Raw genomic sequence first — 19,606 nt, forward strand, 5'->3', positions numbered from 1 at the left:
TTTTATTTTTTTCCTTTTTCTCCCCAAAGCCCCCCGGTACATAGTTGTATATTCTTTGTTGTGAGTCCTTCTAGTTGTGGCATGTGGGACGCTGCCTCAGCGTGGTTTGATGAGCAGTGCCCTGTCTGCGCCCAGGATTCGAACCAACGAAACACTGGGCCACCTGCAGCAGAGCGCACGAACTTAACCACTTGGCCACGGAGCCAGCCCCAAGTTTCAATCTCTTTTTGAAGAAGCTCCTGAATTTGTTAATTTGTCTTTCTGTGTTTTCTTGTAACTCATTGAGTTTTTTTATGATAGCTTTTTTGAATTCTTTGTCATTAAGGTAATGGATTTCCGTGTCTTCAGGGTTGGTTTTTGGGTACTTGTCATTTTCTTCTGGTCTGGAGATTTAATGTACTTTCTCATACTTCTTAATGGTGTGGATTTTTGCCTCTGCACAGTGTTATTATCTGGTCACTGGTGTCATGTGCCTCCACTGGGTGAGGATCAGGCACTGTGTATTCTGGGCCCAGCACGATCTGGGGCTCCTCAGCTCTGGCCACTGGTTGCTTTTCTCACTGTGTGATGCTCTGGCTGATGGCATATCTGGAGCACTGGGCAGGGGGAGGGGTGCTCTCCTTCCCCTGTGCTTCCCCCAGCCTCTGCTTCTCTGTGCACAGCTCTGGGTGATAGCAGGACTGGACTGCCAGATGGGATAAGGAGCACTTTCTTATACCTGCGTGCCTCCCCCTACCACTGCCTCTCTGTTTGGTGCTCTGGGCCCTCATGGGGCTCCACCTGCCTCTGCTTCTCTCTCCTCTTCTCTCTTTGTTCTCTGTGCAGTGCTCCCCGCGATTGTGTGGCTGCAGCGCATGGCGGGAAAAGAGTGCCTCTCCCCAGCTGAGCTGCTCCTCTAACCGGCCCCTCTCTCACTGTGCTGCTCTCCCAGTGAACGTGGGGCTGGAGCACTGGGTGGGAACAGAGCACCTCTCTCCAACTGTGCCTCTCCTCTAGCCATGGCTCTTCTCTCTCCACGGAGCTCCTGCTGAACAGCTTCACCTTCTTCCAGAGGATCCACCCTCACCACCACCTTCAGGCGTATGGCTACGTGGGTCTCCCAGATGTCTCCTGTGTTGTGTGTGTGTCCTCTGTTGGTGTTTGCATGTCCTTTTGGTTGTATTTTAGAAAGGAGAGTCCAAGGCAAGAGCTCACTTTGCCATGATGCTGACCCCTCTGTGATCTTTTTTAGAACAGAACTTTGCTACTGGTGGAGGTTTACGTATGGTCTAAACTATGATTTGATCCAACTGCTTTGGTACAAAAAATGAACAAAGTTAAAAAAAAATGGGGATGGGTAGAGAGAGGAAGCTGTGCAGATAACCAAACCCTTCAACCCTCAGTCAGTTATTGTTCTTTTAGAAGTGAAAATATTTGTACCAATGCTATTAGGGTTTAACTTTCTTTAGAAAGGACAGTATATAACCTTTCCTTAACCCACATACAGTAACCTCAAATTTCCAGAAGTATGAGTCATATGTAAAGAAATTTCCATGAACATCTGAGGATGGCCCTTGTCAAGCCCTGTCACTGGGGTCTTTTCCTGTGTAATGTTGAAGCCTACTGCTTCCTTGGCTGTGCAACCCTGGGAGCTGTTCTTGGCTTGTGGCTCCAGGTCAGCAGTGAATTGGTGAGACAGAACGTGACCTTATCTTTTCTCCCCCATGTCTGCATTGACAAAACAATGTTGCCGAACAGTTTCACTTGGGATGGTCACAAGAACTTGGGAACATCGTATTCCAGCCTAAAGGTCAGCAGAGTTTTGTGACTTTGCCCACTGCAACTAATGACTATTCATTCCTTCCAGGTGTTCAAGTTGAAAACCTGGAAGTCAACCTTCACTCCTCCTGTCCTCCTATCTCATATCCAGTTTATCAGAAATACTGTGGCTCTACTTAAAAAAAAAAAAAAAAAAAGCCAGAAACCCATCATATCTTATTACCTCCCTGGGAGCCCTGATCTAAGCCATCAGTCTCACCTCGATTACCGCAATACTCTTAACTGGTCTCCCAGCTTCTGCCCTTGCCTGTCTTAGGGTCTAGTCTCGACACAGTAGCCAATATCCTTTTATAGTTAAAAGTTAAATGACATCAGGCTACTCTTCTGTTCAAAACCGTTCAGTAGCTACCATCTTGTTCAGAGCAAAAGTCAAGTCTCATACCAAGAGCCTGTATGGCCCTAAGCCTGCTAGCAGCTTCACAAGCCTTCTGCACTTAACCCCTGACCTGTTCTCCACTCCCTGTGCCAGGAATGCTCTTCCTCCCTTTTTCCTTAGATGTCACCTGAAATGTCAAATGTCACCTCAGTGAGGCCTGTCCTGTCTTATTTAAATATGCATGTCTCACACACTGAAGCATTTCCTATCCCATACTCCAGTTGTCTCCACAGCATTTATCTCTCTCTGATACAGAAGCTCCTCAAATGTGGTCCCCAGAACTGACAAGTTCCCGCATGATGTTGATGCTGGGAGTCTGTGGACCACACTTTTGAGAACCACCACTTCAGGGGGCTATCTCTCCTCCCAGACTCAATCTTTCTGATTTGGGTTGGGCTAACCCACTCAAACTAGGGACCACCAGACTATCTAAAGTGGTTTCTTAGAGCTCAGAATGCTAACCCGACCCTTAGAGTTTCTGATTGGGTAGGGTCTGAGATTTGCATTTCTAACAATTACCCTTTGAAAACCACTGGCTGAATACACATACAATATACTTATTAAGTTGGTCTGTTTCTTCCCCATTAGAATATAAACTCCATGAGGTAGGGATTCTTTTCTTTTTTCTGCTCTTTCCTCGTGCAAAGGACAATACCAGGCACACAGTAGCTGCTCAATAAATACATGCCAAATGACTAAAGGAATACAAACTCCATGAGGTAGGGATTTTCTTTTTTCTGCTCTTTCCTCGTGCAAAGGACAGTACCAGGCACACAATAGCTGCTCAATAAATACATGCCGAATGACTAAAGGAAAACTGCAATCCTAGTGTTACATCAGGAAATTTCTAACTTTATCTTGTCAGATTTTATATAAAGAAATATAAAGTCAAAAAATCTTCACAGGTCAATCCTCTCACACAAGAAAGCATTTTTAAGCAAAGGGCCACAGAAACAACTGGGATTTCCTGATATTCAGGAAATAAATTCTCATTAACAATTTACCCTATTATGGTAACATTAATGCTAACAACAATAAACATTCATGGAACGTCACTGTGTGCTGAGCATATCATGCTTAGTATCTCACTTAGTTTTCATCATCAACTCTCAGGTGGCTAGTGGTATTGCTTCTGTTTTACAGAACAGGGCTGTTACAACAGCCTACTTATCAGTGGACTCCAGGGTTCCCACATTATTTTCTTCCGTCCAGGTGTTCTCCCAATCAGGAGCAACAAAATAGGGTGTGAAATGGGAGGTGACGGTGTTCTTTCTCGTGTCCAGACATGTTAAAATTTGAATTAAAGTTTGCTGAACCGTATTTGCCCTTTCTTACACTAAAGCTCATTACAGCCACGTTTCTACTACTGTAGCATTCTAGAGAACTGTGTCAGAGCACTGGGCTTCTTGATGCAAATGCTGAACCCTACAAACGTACGAATTCAGTTGTAAAGGTAGGAAAACAGTTTTCAGGAGGCATTGTTTGGGAGGCTTGTTTTTACAATAATTTAGAACAGTTTATTCTGTCTGAATATTCATCTATCAAACTCTATACAACAGCATCACACCTTTGCAAAGAAAAATCGAAAGACACAAATGATTATGAGTTAATGATTCATTTTCTTTCAAACAGACTATTAGATCAGGGGTCACTTTTTCTTAGGGAGCCAAACAGTAAATATTTTAGACTTGCAGGCCATACAATTCTGCAATTGTGGAAAGCAACCACAGAACAAACAAATGGGTACAGTTTTGTTTCCGTAGAACTTCACTTACACAACATGTTCAGCCCATGGACCGGTTTGCTCACTCCTATGCTAAAGGACTTTAATTTTAGTAGAATGAATGAAAGGGACCAGATAAACTTTGGGTAAATTGGCCAAATTTCTCTCTTTTAAAAAATTGTTTGTCTCTTACTATAGAAACATACATATTCCTGTAACTAAAAATAATGACTTAAAAATGCCAATTCTAGCATGCAAATCAAAACGGACATTTGGCTCTGTAATAATTTGAACTAGTTAAAAGAATCCTTGTATTTATTTTTTACACAACACAATGCAGGTGACACAGTTAAGTCCATAATTCCCCACACAACTTAGAAACGTAACAACTGAGAACGTACAGTCGTAGCATCTTCTGCATCATTCATAGCTACACGCGTACGGAACCCGTCCTACAGCAGCAGAGGAGACCCTAACCTAAGCACCAAGTGTCCAGGCGTTACCACAGACATCTTTTTCTCATTTTCTAATACATGCAGTCACACTGCTATGAAGCAAATACCAATTCACCTTAAGCTTCAATGCATAAGGGAAAGCAGGTGGGAAACCCACATTATTCTTACGTCTAAAAGTGATTCTCTTTACCTTATTATATTTCCTTCCATGAAAATTTTAACTTTTAATGTAGTTACATTCAAAACATGAATATAAATTGAATTTTGACTTCACATTCACCTAACAGTTTAGGATGTTCATATTTGTTTTATAAATGCTGAGGAAAACAAAAACATGATCTCTAATCTCGAATATTCTGGCAATCTTTTTATTAAAAGTTAAATTTAGAATTTTATAGCAAAGTCATATGATCTGTCTGTCCAGACTATAGATTAAAAACATTCCTTAACTTACATTAAGATACAAAGCTTATTCCCAATACATTTTATAGAACTGTATTTTCATTTTTTGAAGCAGGGTTCAATGGGCATAAATTTTTAGGATCTTGCTAACATCAGCCCTGTATACCCAGAGATTACTGGATCCACTAAATGGACAACGAAAACTGGCTGAGGCTGCTGCTGAAGGCTTCAACAGGAATCTGAGCGCAGACACAGATTTCACTGTTACAGTCAGCGGAACTGAAGTCTTCCTTAAAACTGTGCTCCTGATGGGCTGAAGATAGAGTAAGACACTGTTAGTTCTTTAGGCCAAAAATGCACGGATGTCTTGTACGAAGGCTTCATTCTCTGCCTGTAGTCAGTAACTTGAGGGCCTTCTGTAGATTCTGCACAGCAGTGCTGACATCTTCATATTGCAAAGCACTGCCAGCATACTTGCAGTATTTCTGAGCTCTAGCAAAGTCCTCTGGTGTTAGACGGATATCCCCTAGAAGAAAAGAATAACTAAGATAAATATAAATAAGTATATAAAATGTGTTCTGTTTAGGTTAGGCAAATGTTTACATCTAAGATTATAGAAAATATTTAAGTTTATGTAAAACACAAAGGTTTTTTTCAATCTCACTTGTATTTAAATAAATTTCCTTCATGCTATCAATTTTTTTATTACTAATATAAACAGTACATATGCCAATACATAGTTACTTATATGAGCAAGATTTTCCTTCCAGAAGTAATGAACTAGAAGCCTTTATATTTTGGCAAATCGCAAAAAATTATATTTTGTGTAAAACAAGGACAGTAGCTTTGGTGTTTATGCTAGAATCGCTCAGCCTCTCTTTCCATGGAACAATAAACAGAGACTCAACCATTCAACCCTCATTTGAACTAGAATATAAATATAACCCTCAATTTAAAAAATGAACAACGAACTTTATGTAAAAATATTACATAAGCCCCTTAACTTTTTTTTTAAGCATGAAAAGATTTCTCATTTGTGGGTGCCATCCATATAAAAAACTCTATGGTTTAACCAAGATTTTCTATCATTAAACTACACAATTAAACACGTAAACAACCTTATAAATTACTTCTCCAAAATTTATTCTCAGCAAGTTTTCCAGGTACACATATGATTAACCTGTGGAGAGCCCAACTAAATAACATGGGTTAAAAAACCATACTGAAGACATTTAATTGGGGCTGGTCCTGTGGCCGAGTGGTTAGGTTCGCGCACTCTGCTTTGGTGGCCCAGAGTTTTGCTGGTTCGGATCCTGGGCACAGACATGGCACCACTCATCAAGCCATATTGAGGCAGCGTCCCACATGCCACAACTAGAAGCACCCACAACTGAAAATATACAACTGTGTACCGGGGGGCTTTGGGAGAAAAAAGGAAAAATAAAACCTTAAAAAAAAAAAAAGACATTTCATTTAATCTAAGATTTGAATATAGTTGAATATATATTTCTAAAGATGAAATTAAAAACTGACTTTGTATCCTGTTTTTTTTTTTTTTTAATATTTTATTTTTTTCCTTTTTCTCCCCAAAGCCCCCCAGTACATAGTTGTGTATTCTTCGTTGTGGGTTCTTCTAGTTGCGGCATGTGGGACGCTGCCTCAGCGTGGTTTGACGAGCAGTGCCATGTCCGCGCCCAGGATTCGAACCAACGAAACACTGGGCCGCTTGCAGCGGAGCGCGCGAACTTAACCACTCGGCCACGGGGCCAGCCCCTGTATCCTGTTTTTTGAAATAAATCTTTTCTTTAGAGATTTTTACGTGGATTCTAAGGAACTGATCTGAAGGCTGGCAGCACAGACTATAACAAAAAGATAATGTATTTTGATTTTCTTTATAGGCCTGTACTTATAAACAGAATAACTTTGTTAGTTGCTTCTAATTTTGCCATAGATATACAGCATAAAATGAAACTCTTGACATTACCTAGGTAAGGACTTCAAAGTAGGTAGCAATTCCAGGTACTAGGACACTAAATTCTGATCCAAATTATTATTTTCTAAAATTTTCAAAAAAGTGGACTTCAATAATGTATCCTAAAGTTTCTAGCCCAGTACCAGGCATGTGTAAGTGCTCAGTAACTTGAATGAATAAATATAAAAAAGCTGTCTGTACTCTAAATTATTTCCCACATTTTAAAATGAATAAAGTTCATGTAGAATTAAACATTAATTAAATTTCAGATTTTGAGGTCATCACATATGTCTACATACAGTAACGAGCCCAGCGTGTCACATGTAGTAAGTCTGCAAATGTTTGTTGAATTAATATTATTAAAGATTACACTGTTATTAGTGCTATCTTTAATAATATTCCTTCCTGTTATAAATCAGAGATTACACATTTAAATTTTAAAAGAACTTATTTTAATTTCCTTGAATTTTGGTCTTTATTAAAAAGCAAGGAATACAAATAAATAAACTAATAAAATATCCATTAAAAAATCAAAAACAGTTTCTCCACAATTCTACTTTTAGTATTTTAGCGACCAGGCATCTGCTACCCATTAAATCTAAAAACCAACTATCCTGCAGTTCTACTGACAACTTAATTAGGCATGCTTCAGCTTGTATTTTTTCTTGAAAATATCTACCAGCTTCTTTAATGGTCACATGGACATACACAGTATCTAGGCTGAGTGAGACATCTTTAAAAATTGAGTTTATCTTAACGCTGCTCATTTTGTGCTTTAATATTCTATCCTCTTATCTCAGGGCTATCTTTAAATATATAAGGCATCCATCCAGAATTTACTGGACTTGCTGGAAGAAAGCCTTAATGCTCAGGACTAATCTTATTTTTACAGCATTAGCTTTAGTGCTGTTTTGACATATCACTTATTTATTAATCAGATAAAATGTGTATAGTGGCCAGAACTCTTACTATTTTTGTTTTATAAACTAAACTTATCCACCAATGATAAAAGTATTTTAAAACACAAATACTGAATTTTTTCATAAAATAATTTCAATATTTATAAAATGTGAATGAAGACATTTTAACAAAAAAATAGATACGTAATATATATAGCTTACAGACACGTATGACAAATTATATAACTCATAAAATATAGTTAGATAATAATAACATAGTTTTAGACACAAAATGTAAGTTATAGACTTAGAGATGTTAGATTTATTTTCAACAATTAAAAATATAAAGAACTTAAGCCATGTTAAATAGTTACTTTTGCTATTTTGTAACAGTTCAGGCTTTCCTTCATTTAAACAATAGTCTATAAGTCATTAATAATAAAATATGTGAATAAAAATTTTAAATTAAGTAGAAATAAAGTCTGTCTACAATTATGATTCTTTTAAACTAGCATTTAGAACTAAATAGAGAAAGCGGAAAAGACATAGGAAGGGAAAACACATTTCAGGAAGAGAACAATTGTTCGACTTCAGTTTGCCTAATTTTATATTCTAAATAGTAAATACTGCTTAATGCACCAAAAAAAAGTTTTTTTATCACTAAAATTTACTAGAAGCCATAAGAGAACCAAAAAGAGCATACTGTGGACCCAAAAGGCGTTTAAAGGATTCGAAAGGTTGTCTAATATATCGCCTCCTTTCTGAAATCTGTACTTAGAAGTTTCAGATGGCTTCGGGCAAGACCATCTTTATCCCAGAGATGCTTCTGCCTTCACAGGGTTGGACGAGAACAGGGCAGAAGGCAGCTAGGGTCATCAGTCCAGTTCTCTGTGACAGCACGAAGAGAGCCTGGGTCAGCACTGGATCGAAGATAACATTACTTGGTGTAAAGAGAAATTCCTGCATGCTCAGTTGACATCAGCATCCATTTCCAAGACTGATTTATCTAATGCTATCACAGAAGATAGAATACTGTTTGTAAATATTTCCAAAATGGGTCTTTAGAGACTCTTTCCTATTTAACTAGGTAGTTCTAGAAATTCACGTCAAGGACCCTGGGTAATCTGACCCTCGTGCACTCGATCATCCTCCGACGTGAACAGAACGCACAGGAAGAAGCGTAAGGGAACCATGGGACCTGCAGTCAATTTTGGAGGTAGACAGAAAGCGCTGAGCCTGTGTATCCAGGCACTACCAAAATAGGTCACTCAATAGTGGCAACAAGGTAGAGTTTTATTATGGCAGGTGCTGTGCTGAATACTTTTCAGATATCCCATTTAATTGTCAAAAAACTTCTCGAGGTAAGTTGTTATTCATACTCTAATACTATACGAAGATATACAAGGTAAAAAAGTAAATACTGTGCTTCAAATACCTACCTTTCCAATTCTATTCTCCTCTCCAGAGTCAGCCACAAATTCATTACTAAAATATTTAACATTTATTAATACTAACACACACACACAATATATGTATTAAAAAGTGTTAAGTACTAAGCACTAAGGAGAAAAATACAGCCAGAAACGGGTACAGGAAGTATCAGAGGTGGTGATGGTAGTGATGGTAGTTATGAAACCACTTTTTAGTTTGTGCATTCTCTAGACTTCTGCTATGCATTTACACACATGTGTACATGTAAGGAAGATGGAGTTTAGTATTAAATGTTTTTTTTCCCTAAACAGGGTCATACTGTATACAGTGTTCTGCAACTTGCTTTTTTACTTAATACATCAAAGGAATCTTTTCACAGGCGAGCTATCATATTCTTTTTTAATATGTGCACAGTATTCCATAGCATGGGTGGACCATAATTAATTTAACTACTTTCTCATTAATGAGCACTTAAGATTGTTTTCTACTATTACCACAAATGATGCTGAAAAACATATCCTTGTGAATACATTTTGTGCCCATGTCTAAATATTTTTTTAAGATAGATTCCTAAAAGTGAATAGCCAGGTCAAAAAGAATTACATTTGCAATTCTGATACAGACACAATGCCACTGAGAAAAGCTTTACCACCTTACAGTCTCACCAACAGCATGCAAGACTCATCCTCTGTCTTCATCAACGTTGTAGCTTATTAATCTTTTTACTTAGTCATTTGTGGGAGCTCTTTATATACGCTCTAGACAGTAATTCTTTTTAAGTATCAATTTCCTCCCAGTCTATCAGTTGCATTTTAACAATGTAATGGGGAAAGGGGAGTCTTTCACTGTATAGAATTTACTACTTTTCATTGGTCAAACTTGTTAAGACACACCCAAAAATAGACACAAGAATTGAGAGCCAGTATCTAATATATTTTTTCCCTGATAACCAACTGTTCTAACATCATTTTTGAATACATATTCTTGCCACACTGATCCAAGTGTCACTTTTATAATTAATTTAATTCTCATACCATGTGGCTGACTTCTGGATTCCCCATCCTGTTTCACTGATCTGTATATTCTCTTTCAGATATTTTCCCGTCAGATGCCAGGCAGAGGTCTCACAGGTGGGAGGGGCTCTGAGGGGAACTGGGGGAACCCCATACAACAGAGGAATGCAGTGCTTGCAGGTCAGGTGCTCTGTCTGCTAACAGGTAAATTTTCCTACTATGTTCTTGGGGAGTTCGCCGGGCTATTCTAGGTTCCTATCTGCGCCTCTTACCTTAGCACTATGCTCCCCATGAAATATGCAAATACTCTTAAACTAGACCGTTTCAGGATTCAAAGGTCATTGTAGCTCTTGATTTTAGGCTTCATAATACATCTGCTTTTGATGAAACTGAGAAAAGTAGAACACACAAAGTAACTCACATACTTAAATATAAGTAAAAAGTACACTCTATTGAAATGTACAGTCACCAACACAGTCCCCAGAGCGCGGAGACACCACTATCTTATCAGCAGAGCGTACTGTGCTCCACTTCCAACAGCACAAACTTCCAATCTCTCTTCTCCCCTTTTGTTAGATTCTGAACCAACTACAGACAAATCTTTCTGCTGTCAGACAAGTAAGCCAACAGAGTAAAGAATTATAGAAACAAAGTTTAAGCAATTCATATTACATTCATAATAATATCACTTGACCCATGTGACAGGGATCGTGTTGGGCATTTTATTATTTTCAGAGTGATATGCAACGTGCTTTAAAAATAAGGATGGGCCAGCCTGGTGGTGTTAGTGGTTAAGTTCATATGCTCCACTTTGGTGGCCCAGGGTTTGCAGGTTCAGATCCCAGGTGTGGACCTATGTATCGCTCATCAAGCCATGCCGTGGTAGCGTTCCACATACAAAATAGAGGAAGACTGGCACAGATGTTAGCTCAATGACAATGTTCCTCAAGCCTAAAGAGGAAAACTGGCAACAGATGTCAGCTCAAGGCGAATCTTCCTCACCAAAAAAAAAAAAAAAAAAAAAGATGACGACAACGATAGGACATAAGTTATCTATCACGCTGCTCCCCACTCCATTTTGAAATTATTTCTATTTTTTGTTGTTCTCAACAAAAGAGCTAGGACTTGTCAGAGCTAGGATTGACAAGGTTATTTCCTTAACCCCAACTGATAAGCTTATACTACTAGTTTTTGATTTATCAATTTTTAGACATTATCTACTGACACTCTGCTATGAAAGGTAAGGATTTAGCTCCCTTACACTACTCTTTTCTCCTCTCTGCTCTATCTCCTCCTGTTTTTGTTAATTCTTTCAAATTCCTTAGTTTCTTACTTGTGTCTTCTATTTCTCATTCTATCAACTTTAGAAAAAAACCTCGGCATTTCACTTCTGTTCACTCCTCCTGACAGCTTTCTTTTATCCGCTTCACCTTTCAACTTTCAGGAATATATCTCTACCTTCACTTGTCAGTGCTGATAATATTTATATTCTGTCCTGAATGGAGTATTCTGTTTGTGATAATCTTGTGTCATTTGAAGGAGAATGTCATCTGTGTCCAAGTCAAACAAAATCCCTTTTCTTATATTTCATAATTCTATTACTGTTCAAAATCATGGCATATGTTAGTTTGTTTCTTACTTGAAATTTCTTGCACAATTTAAAATTTTTTCTCAGATCTTTTCATTGTTGTTGAGAGAAGAATTCTATGGCTTCCTATCTATGTCTTTCATATTCTATATATTGCATGGGATCCTTTTGATGTTTCTTAAAGAAGGAGAGCTCATTGATTTCTTGTTCTAATTTCAGAGCAATTGCTTTCCAAGCCTACGGGGAAGTCTCAGGCTCCCTAAGGTTAATTTCAACATTTCTTATATCTCATATTTCTTTTCTTGGTTATCATGCTTTTCTGGATGGAGCACATCCTCAAGCAACTTCCATAGGAAAGGTATGAAGTAGGCAAAATTTCAGAGTCCTTACATATTTAGAAGTAGTTACTTTAGGGGGCCGGCCCCGTGGCTGAGTGGTTAAGCTCCTGCGTTCCGCTTCAGCGGCCCAGGGTTTGGATCCTGGGCGTGGACATGGCACTGCTCATTAGGCCACAGTGAGGCAGCATCCCACATGCCACAACTGGAGGGACCTACAACTAAAATATACAACTATGTACTGGGGGGATTTGGGGAGAAAGAAAAAAAAAAAAAGTAGTTATTTTACCCTCACACCTCACCGACAGTTTGGTTGGGTAAAGGATTCCAGGGTTCTGATTCTGGATAGTAGACTAAGTGTACATGATTGAGTACTCTTCCTCCTGAACCCATGTTAAAGTGATAAGATAAAATAAAAGGAAATAAATCCACAAAACTGAAAAGAAAGAGCAGAGAACAGAAAGAGTGGAAACATTTAAAAGGGAGAACTGACAAGTGATTTAAGGAAATTTCTAGAAAATGAGAAATTGAGTTTCACTCAGTTGAGATACACTGTTGATAACAGAGTGGAAGAAATCCCAACTCAGAACATGTACATAGGAGGCGACTCTGGAGCCTCTCCAGAGAAACTTCAGAAATGGTCTAGCCAGATGAGGGGTGGGAGTGTGGGTCTTTACTGAGTCAGTCTAAAAAAAACCCTGTACCAGTTTCATATTCCTCCCTACTCTATCAACCTCTACATACCACCCTCACCCCAATGGTTTCCTCTCTCTCATATTCGCCCCTAGGCAAAAAACATAGAGAATGTCTCTAAAATTGTGGAATGAACTGCCTGGTCAGAGCTCGTACCCTCTGCTCTCCCCTCTCCAATCTCATTCCACAACTGAGAGGCAGGTAAGCTTAATGGTCAGTTTCCACTCCCATGGGGAGAACAGAAAATCATGTGGGAACCGGACCTGCAGACATAGAGGAAACCAGACAGCTACTGAAAATAGTAAAGCAAAGTCTTCATTCTAAATCTCATGAGACTTATGAAGAAAACTCTGAATGAGAAAAACCAAAATAAACACAACAAACTGAGGGAAAAAGCAGAGAAGTCAGAAAAGTAGGAAAGATTAAAATCAAAAACCAATCATCTGGCCTATGAACCAACCAATCAAAATAATTATCCTCAGAGATTTTTGTTTTCATTTACGGTCTTGCCTCTTCTCAGATAATCTAGTAGCTCAGTGCAGATAAAGAAGATCAGCACCATGACATACGGTAATCTTGAACTAAACTAACGTCATCCAGCATAAGCTTCCATGGCAGCTTTGGCTACATGTTTGTGCCACTATATCCAGCAGGATACAAAAAAATGGAACTGTAGAGAAAGGGAACGCCTTTGGATTTAGGAATTTTTGATAACGTAAAACAATCTTGGTTCCATTGGAGAATGGAGTGAACATGGGCATTCAAAGAAACGTGCTTCAAATTCCCTAGACATGCCAATATATGGCATTCCTAAAGCAAAATTACAAACAACACCTCAGGACAAGAGACACTCTATCTCATAAAACAGCTGACTTACCCTGGGAAATTGTACTGAAAAGGGCTGGATCAATGGCCGGAATCGTCTGTGGAGTAGGTTGGATAGTATTACTTGTTACACCTGCAAATCAGAAAACCACAAATGGTATCAAACTGTTACCCTTAATAATGCAGGAGGAAAGCACTTCAAAGGTTATGGAAGAATTTTATTACTTCACTTAATTACTTTCTTAAAACCTTAATGAATTCTCATTTGATATACTTATTTGCTGTTGGAGGCTGGTATAGAAAATATGCAGGAAATTACATATTGAGTGTTACATACATGTACCGGCTACACATTTCCATTGTGTTTTGTCATGTCTAATGCTTCAACTTGCTTCTCAATGAAAGTTTACTGAATATCTGTAGAAGTAAGAGACTCCCTTCTTACATTTTTTTTTTTGAGGAAGATTAGCCCTGAGCTAACTGCTGCCAATTCTCCTCTTTTTGCTGAGGAAGACTGGCCCTGAGCTAACATCCGTGCCCATCTTCCTCTACTTTATATGTGGGACGCCTACCACAGCATGGCGTGCCAAGTGGTGCCATGTCCGCACCTGGGATCTGAATCAGGGAACCCCGGGCCACCGAGAAGCGGAACATGCACACTTAACCCTCTGCGCCACTAGGCTGGCCCCTGCCTTCTTATTTTTTAACTTCCTAGCCAATTAAATAATTTGGAGGAGAAGGTGAAAGATGATTATGATTTAGTTTAACTTATAGCATGAGCCTCATTTCATCACTCTGCATGAAATTACAAATTATACACTCCAAATTTTCCAGTTTACATGTTTTTAAGATGATATTTTTACCTATCCAAAAGCAATTAGTTTTGACTTCCTGTTAGAACTTATCATGACTGTCATATTCAGTGAATAATTAGTATTCTTGGTTAATGCTAAGTAATATATTAGAGCTCAAGCTTGTTAACCATCTAAAAAATTAACACAAACTATTGAATCTTCCCAAAGAGACTTAAATGATTCCATCAGTAGGAAAGCAAATGAAGAAAAGTTGATTACTTTAAATTAATGGACTCAGACAACAGGATTCACGTGCCCCAAGCTAGCAGGTTAAACTCGAATAGGCAATTTGTAGAAAGGGTAAAGTGGGAAAGACACTGGTATAAGAAGGAGGAACAGAAGAAAGGGAGAAAACAAATTGGGAAGTTTCTAGGGGCACAAATACATGGTCAATACGAGTTCTAGAATGATGGTTTCACAGAGTTGACTGAAGTCCTAAAATGTAGTCTTCAGGTAGGAAGTTTTGACTTTGAAGGCCAACCCAAAGGAAAAAATGGCTTAAATATATACCATTTTCTCTCATTTAACTTTGAGGGCAAACTAATTTCATTTTATAGGCTTTGGAACTACTAAGTCATGAAAATCTTATTTTTTAACTAAAAATTGAACTAACTAAAAAACTCAAAAGTACAAAGGGACATAGATGAAAAGCCAAGTACAAATTTTAAATAGTACAAAAATATACCGGTGAAAAATCTGCTTCTCATCCTCCTGCACGCCACTGTGGGGCTGTCGATAACTCCAGATTAGTATATAAAAATCTGCCTTGCTCTTCTTAATGGCTACAATGTGTTCCATTTCATGCATAAACCACAATTTATAAAGCGACCTACTGCTGATGGACATTTAGGTTTGTTTCTAATCTTTTGCCACTACAGATAATACTACACTGAGTATTCTTATACACTGTGTACATATATATATTTATAGGAAAAATTTATAGAAGTGTAACTGCAAAGCCAGGGGACACACAAATTCTAAACTGAGCAATTCAATGACTATCTTTTACTTGATTTTGGTAAATGCTAACCAAATACATTAAACTATAAACATCTGACATAATTCTCCCCACAAAACTTGCTGAACTTTTAAAGACATAATTACATAATATTAAAAAATAAAAGGTAGAATGCAAAATTTGAGAGGACTCTTCAGAAACTAGCTAGTCAAGTCCAGTGCTCTGAAGCAGCTGCACCTAAGACACAGGGAGACGACCATGGATGTTCTTCATAGAGGTCTTAAAACAGTGTAAGTCTGCAACCCTCTCACAGATCAATCTACAGATCAATGCCATTTCTTGCTAATTTGTATTTCTGCCTAAATTAAAATCCTCCAAACAAATCCCATTCTCTACAGAGAAGGCATACTTTTTTTGGTCAGCATCCTACATTAATTTTTAAATGCTTGTTTGTACATCTCCATACAATTAATAAGTAGGCAATATTAACAAGAACAAAACAATTTAGAGGGAAAAAATTTAGTGACATAGTAAAAATTTGAGCATTATTAAAAAAATAGGTAGTCTGTATTTTATTAAGACCTTCTGGTCACAGTCATTCAACTAAGACCCGAACTAACAACACAGGCTGCCCAACACGCCTCATACAGCAGCCAGAACATGCTGCTTCTTGGTTGTCTTGACGCACATGAGCTAAGGCCAGTCCTCTTGGCTGCCATGATGCCATGTTCCCATGGGGGCCTAGTGCACTGGCTCAACACAAGTTCATAAATGCTGGTTAAATAGTAAAAACGGTTTTTAGTTTATGCTCTCTCTCTTCCTACATACTTATTTATGTTTTGCAGGGAAGGAGTGGCCCTGAGCTAACATCTGTTGCCAATCTTCCTGTTTTTTTCCTTTCTCCCCAAAGCCCCAGGGCATGGTTGTACATCCTTCCAGTTCTTCTATGTGGGCTGCTGCCACAGCATGGCAACTGGCAGACGGGTGGTGTGCTTCTGCGACTGGGAAACAAACCCAGGCAGCTGAAGTGGCGAGAGCGCCGAACTTTAACCGCTAGGCCATCAGGGCAGGCTCTATTTACTTATTTTTTGAGATGCCCGTAAACCTAGGGCATTATTTCTCCTCTCGATTTGGGAAGGTCTCACTTGTCAATTCGCAAATGGGTTACAAGCCCCTGGAGTGCAGTGATGTGATCAAAAAAACCTTCCTGAGGGAAAGCAGGACTGTGTGGGAAACTTCTTTCTATGATTTAACAAAAGAGAAGTGTTAACAAGTAACTTCTGGCTAATTTTTAAGTAGATGGTCACATAGCCTATTAGAAGGGATTAATATCATTCACGAATTAAACATCACACGATTTCTGATTAAGTACTAAATAGTTCTATTACTAAATGGTGCAGGGGATTCTGAAAAGGGAGAAATGGGTGCTGGTTAGAAAAGCAGAGAAGACTATCCAAAACGTACAATTAAACAGTGCTGAAAGGCAGCAGCCCTGAGGAGCACCCTGACAGGCAGCGGCAGAGGGAGGAGGACACGTGTCTGTGGGGAACAGCACAGGCAAAGGCAAGAAAAGAGGAGGACTGCGCTGAGTAAAACCTCAATGGAACCATGGAAAACAGCACTGACAGAATGGTCATGCCAGAAGAGCAATAACTGAACGCTGTAGAGAAGAATTCAAACGCAGCGCTTCCCACACTTAAAGAACAAGAGAACAGCTGAGTTCTTGATCTACATGTGAGGTGAGCTGCATTTATAATTAAAAGGCTAGCATTAATTATAAGATAATTCTATTATTTAATCTGTTTAGACTTCTTACGGAGATCTTCTGTATTTACTGACTGTAAAAAGCGTATGTTTCCAGAGAAGGAAGAACCAGTACACTCCTCACCCACGTCTGCTATTCCCTGGTGCTGAGAGCACCAGAGGCCAAGGCCGGGCCTGGCCAAACCGTCGCCATCCCTGCCCTCCTCGCACGCTCTTTGCTTTTCGGTGGAAGAAGTAAAAACCGTATATGAGTACATACTATTCTTTCAGCTATCTTAAGGATTTCCCTTTGATAAAAGCATATCCTGGCCCTTTACACGAGAGAAAGTAAATCATTCTTAAAGTGAGTAAGAGGGGAAACATCTGCTATGTTTATAAACTAAAAATCTTATTTCATTTTCTACTAGGCAACTATGAACTGATTATTTTTTTTACTGTTTGATAGAAAAACAATCTGCTAGTGAAGAGGAGAAGATTCCAATACCTCAAGCCAATCTTAGGGGATAGATATCAGGAAAGTAGGGCTTGATGTGACAGGATCTTAGCTCCGTGCACGAAAGGACAGAGAAGGGCGGTGCCAAAACAGGAAATCAGAAAGACTTGGGTTCAAATTCTAGTTCTGTTAGTTACGAGGTATATCTGTATGTTTATTTTCTTGGGATAATTGCTTAATTTCTTTACAGTTTATAAACTAGGGACAGCAATATCTAATATAGTTTCTATAAGAAGAGATTTATAAAATAGATATAAATATCTGAATGCTAAGTCTGTAAGAGTGTATAAAGTAACAAGATAGGCCCTCACCCTAAAAAGGTTCCAAGGATTTTAGCTTTATGCTCCCACTCTGAGGAACAAGAGAGAGAGAAAAAATAAAGCCCATGCCAGTTGACGGAATCAAAATAAACTCTTCATGCCAGAAAACTTCCTAACAGAAGACCACCTCTAACATGGATCTTTACGTCGTGGATATTCTAAGCAGGAGACAGTGTGTGTTAGTGGAACATACGAAACTACTAATATTTTGTCACTTTTATTGTACAAAAGTAGCAACTTCATATGGTTCAACCTAATAGCCCTCCTATTAGAAGTAAACCCTCCCTCTCATATACACATACAGCAGGTCTATATCTAACACACCCGTATCTATGCTTATACCCTGGCTCTACCCTGGGTATACTGTCTGCGGCAACAACCCCTAGGCAACCTTTCTGTAAGGTCAAGATCCTACTCCAATGTGACACTTCCCTTGATTCACAAAATGATTTTAAGTGTTCATTAACTTGCTATTACATACTCTGTCTTTCTTTGGCACGGATATAGGAAGGAAGATTAAAAGAAAGGAAAAGGAAGCTAATTTGCTGAACGCTGATTTTATGCTAGGCATAGCAGTACATAGTCAATTTTCACTTTTTTCCTCCTCACTAATTAAAACAACCATGAGAAGTAGGCACGATTAATTTCATTTTAGAAAAAGGGAAAAACTAGGTCCTGAGAAGTTGAATAGCAGTCGAGTTTGTGGTTTAGCAAGGGATAGCAACTAATAACCAACACTATTTGACTTCAAAAAGCATTTTATTCTCACTTTGCATTCTATAAGGGTGCTTGTGTTGGAGGTTCTGGTTACCGTTTAAACTTACTAGTAGAACTCGAGCAGTATTTATCTAAGTAGCTGGTTTTGCTTATTTTATTCTACACTGGAAATACTGAATATTTTTAAAAGATAAAATATTTAAAACAGTGTTCCATGCAATTTTACTTACAAAACTAATTCAAATTTCTTTGTCTATTAATGTCATCACATAGATCACAAGGCAATGAGAAGTCAGGCTAAAATACACAGAATACTACAATGTTAAAATTACCATGTTCAATAATACTCTTAAAGACAAAAATATTAGCAATATTTGCAGATAATATAAAGTTGAAAATGTGAAAATAGGAGAAAAGAGACTAATAATTGCGGCTTACAATGGTCAAATGTTATTCAACTCATGCAAAGTAACCTAAATGATTTGGGTAACCTGATGTTGAAAATTTGGAAGTCAATTAAGTAATGGTGTGATATATAACAGAAATAGTAGGAATCAGGAGGACGACTCACTCTATCACTTAAATATTCTAAAATGTTTGTATAGTTTGGTACCATAAATTACCCCTACGCTAAGATAAAAGTAAAATTTTAAGAACAACTTTTAGAAAAAAATGAAGAAAAATTAAAGATTTAAATTATGGTTTTAAATGCCCTTCTATTTGGAAGTAAGGGTGCCAATAAATGGAAGAGTGTGTCTAGAACTTTCAAAAATATCTTTATCTACTGACATTGACTTATTACTGGAGATTAGTTTTGTCAGATCTTTTTTCTATGAAAACACAGACATATAATACTGATTTATTCAAAGATAGTAGATATCACTTTCCTGTATTTTTTTAGTTAACGCATTTGTAATCTTAAAAGAAAATAACCCAAACCTCTCCTTTCACTTGTCTGTGATTTCCCTGC

The 19,606-nt window shown here is 38.2% G+C and overlaps 1 protein-coding gene across 1 annotated transcript in view; it reads right to left on the reverse strand.

Annotated features, from left to right (window-relative positions):
- Nucleotides 1–3,793: 3,793 nt before the first annotated feature.
- The window catches only part of VTA1 (vesicle trafficking 1), a 73,733-nt gene continuing 57,920 nt past the window's right edge, over nt 3,794–19,606 (reverse strand). The window contains exons 7-8 of the mRNA XM_046670269.1: nt 13,583–13,663; nt 3,794–5,300 (exon numbers count right to left, since the gene is read on the reverse strand). Of these exons, the coding sequence (XP_046526225.1) occupies nt 5,155–5,300; nt 13,583–13,663 (227 nt within the window). The 3' untranslated portion in view covers nt 3,794–5,154. The remainder of the gene's footprint in view (nt 5,301–13,582; nt 13,664–19,606) is intronic.

This window comes from Equus quagga, chromosome 8, assembly GCF_021613505.1.
Source record: "Equus quagga isolate Etosha38 chromosome 8, UCLA_HA_Equagga_1.0, whole genome shotgun sequence".
Lineage (NCBI taxonomy): Eukaryota > Metazoa > Chordata > Mammalia > Perissodactyla > Equidae > Equus > Equus quagga.